General features: G+C 34.8%; 1 protein-coding gene across 4 annotated transcripts in view; it reads left to right on the top strand.

Moving 5' to 3' along the window:
• Window positions 1-3,135: 3,135 nt before the first annotated feature.
• The window catches only part of LOC148953302 (vesicle transport protein GOT1B), a 42,883-nt gene continuing 36,974 nt past the window's right edge, over window positions 3,136-9,044 (top strand). For 2 of the 4 annotated variants that reach the window (XM_089087610.1, XM_089087609.1), the window contains exon 1: window positions 3,136-3,365. In XM_089087610.1, coding sequence (XP_088943736.1) covers window positions 3,206-3,365 — 160 coding nt within the window. In that variant the 5' untranslated portion in view covers window positions 3,136-3,205. Of the gene's footprint in view, window positions 3,366-3,576; window positions 3,642-8,478; window positions 8,588-9,044 lie in introns of those variants that run through there. The other 2 variants (XM_089087612.1, XM_089087611.1) reach the window with 2 other exon arrangements.

Here is a 9,044-nt window from a genome sequence, read left to right as displayed (position 1 = left end):
TAAATATCGCCTTTGATAATCATTATGGACCCATATACCATATGACCGTACAGTATGATATTTGATGACCCCAAAAACGATTTATGTGTCACAGACTTACGCGTCGAATCCCTTTCGACCATCTCTCGGAATCCATCCTATCCCCTCTGTGTGGAAAGTTCATATCTCTGTTATCCCATAAATGTTACGAGATAATTTCTGAACAATGGACCTGGAAACCAAAATTAACCCCAGTGACCAACCCCTCAGTGACAATATACCCCTCCCACAAGATAAAGACAACATGTTGAAGGAGTCACTATAGTTTGATGTCAGCTTGTTCCAAATCCAAACTTCAATTCCCCCGTGATTAACCTAAGAATCACCTCACAGGTTAATAGATGCAAGTCACAAGCTAAAGATTTTCTAAGAGGTACGAATAAATAATTTTGAACAAGAATAGTCTCTCTATGTGCTTCAAAATATGCCCAAAATGATATACTGTAATGAAAAAAATGCACACCCAGTATTTGACCACTTGATGATAAGGCACCCTATCAACTATCAAAAAGCAGGTGAGAATGAACCCTGATAGCATATTCCAATACCTGTAGTTAGAAGCATCATTTTCCAGTTGACAATTAGAGAAAGCTTGTCGTGCGAACAAAATCGTGCCTGAACTGCCCCATGAAAAAACCGTAACGTAAAGAGCTTTAACAATTTTGCCAAGACAAAAAGAGTGAATGACAATAATTTACAACAGAAGGATTGAGTACACTAAAAACTCAAATGGTGATGAAATAGATTGAATTTACATATGTTACTTCTTAATAAATTTGAGAACTTAAAAATTCCAATATCCTATCATTAACGTTGCGCAGTAAATATCCCCAGTAAAAGTGTTCTAATGTTACCAGTGAACATGGTAAACCCAATATTGTGTGTTTTAAATCGTTCTTATATTTAATTTTAGATGTCTAGATAGAGTTATGTGTTGCGTTGTCGAGCTATTCATTTAATATAGCGTAGATAGAAAGTAGTGTGCCATGTAGACAGCAAAAAAAAATGTGAAGGTAGAATAGCCCCAACCTTGTTGGAAATGTAAAAGTAATCAGTGTTATACGTATAAAAAAAAATCTTTAGTATAGTAGCTAGCCTAGAACCATGAATAATCTTAGTCCGGTAGATGAATTTTATACAAGGACGTAAAATAAAATAAGAAAAGTAATAGAGAAAATTTTTCGCACTCCTGATCAAGCCACCAAATAAACATGAGAGAATTATACATAAGAAATAGTTAATAACTTGCCAATATTTTAAAATACCAAAGGCAAGCAAGTGGTAATGACGCGACGTCATTAATTGATGGGAAGGGTAATATGTACCGTGAGTAAAACGCGATTTATTTAAAATACCAAAATAAAGTTCCTTCTTTCTAAAGATAATTCCGACTCCCTATTATTAAGTTAAACCTAGTTTCAAAAATGAAAAGTCCTTAATCAGCATAGAAAAAAGCTGCAGTTAGCCTCAGACAAAGAACGGCACTATCCAAGCTTTGGATTTCGCTAAGAGAATGGGTAATAAAAAAGGTGCTACACACAATTTTCCTAAGGAAGTTTAAATTATAAGGACCGTGTGAACGTTTGGATCAACAGAAATAAGTAAAACCATTTATTGGACGAAGGCTTCGTATCCTTGAGACTCTCGAGCCAATATCATGCCAGTTCTTACAGTAAAGGAAAAAAAAACTACATTTGATAGTGGGGTAAAAGTGCTTTTTGGAAAATATTCGTAAATTCGAATCAGGACCATTCAGATAGAATTTTTCGCCATTCAAGCTTGGCAATTCTTTCATGTTGTATCTCAGTCACCGTTATTGTCATTTGGAGTGACCCACTGCTGTTCACCTAAATATGTAAGTTTCAATAAATCTATTGCTTTTTTACCTGTGTTTATTTCATTTTATATGTCTGGATCTAGCCTAATGACAGGTAATTAGTTCGCAAATCTCCAAGGACGTTCCCAGGGAATCTGATCTCCAGATAGCTCAAGGAAAAGAGGTCACATTTATATTTCTACACATTTTATTTTCTCTCAATAATTGAGGGCGGTGCGGTCATAAAGTTACTTCAATCCCCAGTGCTGTGGCGCGAGGCCTGTTGGCACTATCTTTAGCGCTATAAGCGGCACTATTGGAGAATCTATAAGGTGTAATCTCACGACCTTTGAGTAAAATATTAACTTCGACGCGGTCAATATTTATTACCAATTAAGCCCAGTCCCTTTCTTTTTTAGCCACATTTCTTCATAGCCACACAAAAAAACCTTCATCGCTACAATCCTAGGAGGATACAAATCCAATAAAATGGACGATTCTTTGATGCGCTAACAAAAAAGAGGAATTGAATTCACGCCAGAATTTCTAAATTCAATTAAAATTACTGATTTGACATCACATGGCATAAAACTAAAGAATAACCGTGAGTATTATGCTAATACGTAAGTAGAGAATAAAATATTTACAAGCCTGCCGTACCGAACGCAAATTCATGGATGCTATTTTTCAAAAGGATTATCTATTGTCACTAAACGTACAATTCTTCCCAGTACTGGCATCTCCAGTTCACCAGCATATTGGCTCTGGGCTCCTTAATCATTCCTGCACCCGTATGCAATCAGAGACCAAACACCTTCCCCAGCGACGACTGAGACCTAATAAACCGAGAATGCCATTTGAAAAAGCCGGCGTACTACCACTGCAAACTACTTGCGAAATCTTAAAAACTAATTTGAAAAAAAAGTATTTTGTATTAATGAAGAATTCGATTAAAAATTGCTAATAAGGATATCTGTTAGCTTGAAGCAAAACTGTCAGTAAGGACGTGTTTTCACGTGGCGTATTGCGAATAACGTGCAATGCAAATAAACCAATGGCAGGGCAAGAAAATCTGCTTTGATAAAAAAAAATCTTCCACCTTGACTGGGTGATTTACTCCCCAGTTCATCTATAAGACACTAAATGAAGATGGGATTGACTAATTTCTCGATTCTTATCCAAATCTGCCTTTCTTAGGCAACTTTACTAATGGTTCGTTTACACTTTGCGGAAATTCAAGCAGATTTAGCAATCCGTGCGGAAATTCCGTCCGTTTTCGTGCTAGAAAAAATCTCTAGCTTTCCGCAACGTTTTGGTCAAATCAGGACTGAATCTTGGCAAGGTTTTTAAATGAATAAAATCATGAGCATGGATTTTCAAAAACTACACGATCTTATAACTTTAGTTCAATGCTACCCCAGTTTGTATGATCCTGTACACCCAGTCTATAAGAAAACTAAGAAAAACGGTGTCATTTGGGTCTCTATTGCACAACAGCTTTCAGAAGAGGGTAAGAACATAGGTCACGCCGTTGCAATAATTTGAAATCTTTGCCTTAAAACGCAGTGTTATTTTAGCCATAGTTCGAACAGAAACGGACGGATTTCCCCATGGATTTCCGTAATGTGTAAACGAACCATAACTGTATTTGAAAAATACAGGTGACGATGCAGCTTAAGTTTTACTTTTGTCAGGTTGAAGGGACACGCCTTTAAGCAGCTAATGACGTGTCGATAAAGCGTCAAATTCAAAGAAGCTACCATGTTGCAGCTCAATGACACACAGAGTATTTTCTGTTGTATTTATTTGTTTATTTATGAATTTATGTTGATGAATATAAGCTTTATCTATTGAAGAAATATCGAGGTCATAATGGTGTTTAACCTTCTCTAAGATTTCCTTTTTTCTCAAATCACAGACATCAGGATTTAGCAAAGTTATCAGGCTGAAATTAGGGAAGGTGCCCAATGAATATTCTTAAAAAAAATTAGATTCTGTAGAATGTAAAAATAATATCCAACTAAACTTAGTATCAAGATAAAATATCATGCTAGACAGATAATAACATTTTTAAGACTCTTACACCTTTACCTACCTAGCTGAATATTTGACTCTATGCAATAGGCTATACAGAATATCTACCTAGTTGGATAATAGGCTAACATAGCTTAGTGTTTTGGATATATATCCAAATAGGCAGATAAGAAGATTCTCTAAGCAGTTTTGGGTTAATATCCAATTAGCCAGACAGATTGTTTCTCTAAGGCACAGCAAGAATATCCACCTAGTTGGATAATAATGTAGCTTAGTGTTTCTGATATATATATATATACAACTAGGCAGATAAGAAGATTCTCTAAGCAGTTTAGGGTTAATATCTAACTAGCCAGATAATTCATTTCTCTTAGGCACAGCATGAACATGTAACTAGGTGGATAGGCCTAATACCAAGTCTTAACACTCCTGATATATATCCAACTGGGAGGATAAGTTAATTCCATTAGCCTATACAGTTTTGGGATAATATCCAACTAGCCAGATAAATTGTTTTTCTTAGTTACAGCAAGAATATCTAACTAGGTGGATAATAATGTAGCTTAGTGTTTCTGATATATATCCAACTAGGCAGATCAGAAGATTCTCTAAGCTGTTTGGGGTTAATATCCAACTAGCCAGATAAATTGTTTCTCTTGGGCTGAGAGAATATCTACCTAGTTGGATAATAATGTAGCTTAGTGTTTCTGATATATATCAAACTAGGCAGATAAGAAGATTCTCTAAGCAGCTTGGGGTTTATATCCAACTAGGTGGTTAATACCAAGTCTTAACACTCCTGATATATATCCAACTAGGAAGATACGTAAATTCAATTAGGCTATGCAGTTTCAGGATAATATCCAACTAGCCAGATAAATTGTTTCTCTTAGGCACAGCAAGAATATCTAACTAGGTGGATAATGCTGAGTCTTAGATCTTCTGATATATATTTAACTAGGCAGGAAGTTACTTAACTAGCCTACCTAGTTTGATTAATATCAGAAGGGCTAGGATAAAGTATTATCCACCAAGTTAGATGTTTATGCTATGTCTAAGAGAAAAAATTATCTGACTAGTTGGATATTATCACTAATTTGCATGAAGAATTGGCTTATCTGTCTAGTTAGATATATATCACAAGCATTAAGTTAAAGTATTATCCACCTAGTTAGAGATACTAAGTTGGTTCTTATGCTTTATTGTATTTGGCTAGCAAGATAAAACTATTTTTATTTTAAATTTTAATTATTTTCCTAGTTGGATAATTTCTTATTTGGTTAAAAGGATTTACTTGCCTTGTGTGTGCTGTAGATCTATTTCTGGAAGTTCTATCTTTATAAAGCAAATTTTGTGCAAGTTTTCCAGTTTGTGCAAGTTCTGTACCCTTCGGAGGGAGAAGTGGTGGAGGTAGATGCTTAAAAATCTCCAGGGTAGGCCATAGTTTATGCTCTGAAAAATTTCATTCACCTAACCCAACTATCCTACCTTTGAAGATTCCAAAAAAACTCATCAAGAATTTCTATGCTTTTACAATAATATTTTCCATTTTTGTATCATCAATTCTTTTCTCCTTTGTCTATGCTTTTGTGTGGCTTCATCAACATTGTTTATTGCTTTAACCTTTTATTTGAGAGGAGTCATCATATAACTGTATGAGTATAACTATATATAGGGTAAAGTAGGGTTTCAGTATGTAGGAAAAACATCTAGGAATCTAATTGTTTGATGAGAAGTTTGAAGTTTTGTCTGGAAAGGGTACAAAACTCCAATTTTCCGAAAATTAGAGCATTTTCACTTACAAATTTGACAACAAAAAGTTAATTGTTATCGTTACAACTTGAAACTCCATTCGACACCCATCTAAATACTTGGGGAATATTTATGGGTAGAACCTGGTGTATTTGACACATATATTCTTGTTTCTTTGTTTTTCTTTAACTTTATTTAATGTATAAAAGTATAAAAAACTATGCGAAAAGTAGAAGTAATAAAACTAACAAAATTGTTTCAAGTATGTAGTATTTGGTATAACAAAATTGGTGCAAAAAATTTTAATACACATTATTAAATACAAATAGTATTTAGTATAACAAAATTGTTTCACTAGCATTTCGGAAGGGATAGGGTCCAGGAAAACGGGAGTAGATTTCAAGAAATTTAAGAAGTATATTTGATTTAGTGGATTTTATTTTCATATGCAGATTCTTAGTTTTGTCCAAAACATAGGCCTACACGTCATTTCGTATAAGATTTTGTATCCCCCCCCTGCCCCATAGCAATTTACGCCCCGGCATGGGATGAGGCCAAGCGGCAGTTCCTCAGATGATGGAAAAATCCAGTGTCTGTAAGTAAAACTTCAAAAGTTAAAAAAAAAAACCTTTTGTTTAAATGTTCTTTCATCTGAAATATTATTAGAAATAATAATCATCAAAATCTCTTGTTGCACAGTTTCGACAGGGCCTGTTGCTGTCTGTCCAAAATTTCGACAAGGTTACTACGAGATATTCGCCAAAGAAATAAATCCCTTGATAGAAGCCGATATTTACGCTTGAATGCGGCTGAAGGAACATTTTTAGTCCACCTGGTATTCCACTACATTAAACAGGAATTTTCGACACTAGGAACCTAGTTTCAAAAATGCAATTTTTATCACCATTTTCATTAAATTTTATCAATAAAAAGCTAACGTGGCTACATTTCAGAGAAGATCAGATGTATCTCGACACAGTTGCACTTACCCCAACTTTTTCTTGCAATAAATAACCAAGTAATGACAGTTTGAACATTACATACCTGAAAAATTGTTGGGAGCTCCTTTTGTGTTGAAAACAGGAAACTGACCAAATTGAATGTTCTTTTCTTATCTGGGTGTACCGGATATAGTGCCCACGTTTCGCACCGTCTAAATATAACGACGGCTCCAAGAGAAGGTGCTCTAAGTCATGGCTAACCAGAGCTATCCCGTTTTGAAGGAAAATTTCGACAGTCGTACCGAAATTGCACTGTCGAATCATCAGTGCCTTTACCCTAACTTTCTTTTAAATAAGATTTGAGTAAGATCTGATTAGATTTGAGCCTGCTGTTAAATAGAAGAAGAAGAGTAATTTTCCTTTTCATTGCTGTGCATATGAAAGAAAATAGTATTTAGGGGTAGGGGGGTCTATTGCCAAAAGGGAATTAGCTCTAGCAAGCTGATTAGAGTCACTGGTAATGAAATCAGCTACCCTATAATAATTATTTTAACATTTTCTCATGAATTTTGTGGCACCTAACTGTAGCAGAATACAATTTGCAGCAATATTAAGACATTGTCCTTGTCTATCTCTTTCTGGCCTTAATAAGTGTCTCACTTGGCAATCAAGGCTTTGCAATTTCATATCAATTGCAGCTGCAACCTGCTTCACCTCAACTAATGAGTATTTTCCTTTAACTGATTTTTTAACACCTTACACTTTATTCTGCAACTCTTTCACAGGTCTATTTCTATCAGTTTTTATATCTATCTTGGAATTTTTAAATGTTGTAGTCTTATGGCCATTTAGCACTGCTGTAGGCTCTTTTTTTCAATTAATCAGGACACTCTTAAAGATTACAGGTTTAGAAAATATTTGAAGATGTATGGTTCAGAAAATAAAACAACCAGGGGTTTTCTTTTAATTTTGTTCAACCATTCAGAGTTCATCTTTCCAAGAATTTCATTTGTATTCGTTTAATCAAATAGCTTTCGTACCAAACAAAACTGAATGCTAAATTATGCTTTCATAATCAGTAGTGGATATTTTTATACAGTTAATTTAGTAACACTTTTCATAATCATAACACTCAGTTGAACAAGATTGTTCCACAAAGTCTGATCTACAGCAAGTACATTTATTTTTCAAATATAGTAGTCCCCCCCCCCCCCTGTAATGTCTAGTTATAGTCTTTGACTATATAAAAATCTTTGCTGATTGTATTTATTTTTATTATTTTTTATGCTTATTTTTCATCAAAAGTTGGCTCATAATGTTGGTTCAAAACAAATTTATATACATCCCTTAAGGTGATTTTTAAAGAATCTGAAAAATGGAAGTGGTAAGGAGTTTCTTAGAATATTCCCAGGTCCAAATTTTGGTGTAGATCTATCCATTAAAGTGTTATTGATCTAGCTCAGCATCTTTACAAGCCTACAGAAAGCTCTAAATATAGTATTACCTCAACTTTGGTCCTTTTTCAAGATGTTTTCAAGTACCCACCACTTCCCTCTCTAGGACACTGACTTTTCAATGACTTGAAAACATTTTGTGTCAGGAAATAAAGCTTTCTGAACTAGGTCTATAGACCAAATAAGGCTATTATATAGCATTTAAATTTTAATCCACTAATCCCCTCTCTACTTGTTACTTTAGAAAGATTTCAAGAAAATCAGTCCTAGCTTTGAACAAAAATTCAAATTTAGCTTATAGTCCAGCTGAAATCCCAAGTAACTACCTTTACATTGCCCCCCCCCCATCCCAGAGATCTAGACTGCTGACCCAAATTTAGAAAAAAAATCCAAAGTCACATCAAGTATTTGTGTCCTAATTTGTGTATCCTAATTTAGGCTATGGGGTCAACTCTTGCACCCTCAATGCAACCAGAGGCCAGCCATGAGTGCAATCACTTTTGAAGCCCTGCTAAAATTTTACCAATGCTACAAATATAATGGATATATTGGTAAAATGATGTAATTCTATTTTTGAACCAGTGTCATAATTTTGCCAAAATCTGGGAGGGGGGCAAAGTTGGAGCCAATTTTCCCAAATCAAGTAAAAATGACAGTGAAAAATGAAAAATGAGCCATATAGTACCATAAAGGCAAAGGTATACTAAAGAAGTCTGACCTGTTTCTCTGGATGCTTGAATGATTGAGGCTTATCTTAGTTTTGACAGGATTTTTGGGGCTGGGGTCTGGAGGGGGCAGTTGCCCCCTGCTCCGTAGCAAGTTATGCCCCTGTTTTGGACAACTACATTTTTATGCTTGTATTAGTAAAATGATACTACTGCATCTCAGACAGTGATACAATCCATGATGATCTGTTCCCTTGTGGATGGTAAATTATTTGTCACCAATCCAAATATGATTACAAATATTGCTACTAACAATGCACAATATAAATATGCAAATTAAACA

This window comes from Artemia sp. Qi Xiang Cuo, chromosome 4, assembly GCF_049724085.1.
Source record: "Artemia sp. Qi Xiang Cuo chromosome 4, ASM4972408v1, whole genome shotgun sequence".
Lineage (NCBI taxonomy): Eukaryota > Metazoa > Arthropoda > Branchiopoda > Anostraca > Artemiidae > Artemia > Artemia sp. Qi Xiang Cuo.
The sequence above is the reverse complement of the archived record's forward strand: the minus strand, read 5'-3'. Positions and strand labels throughout refer to the sequence as shown.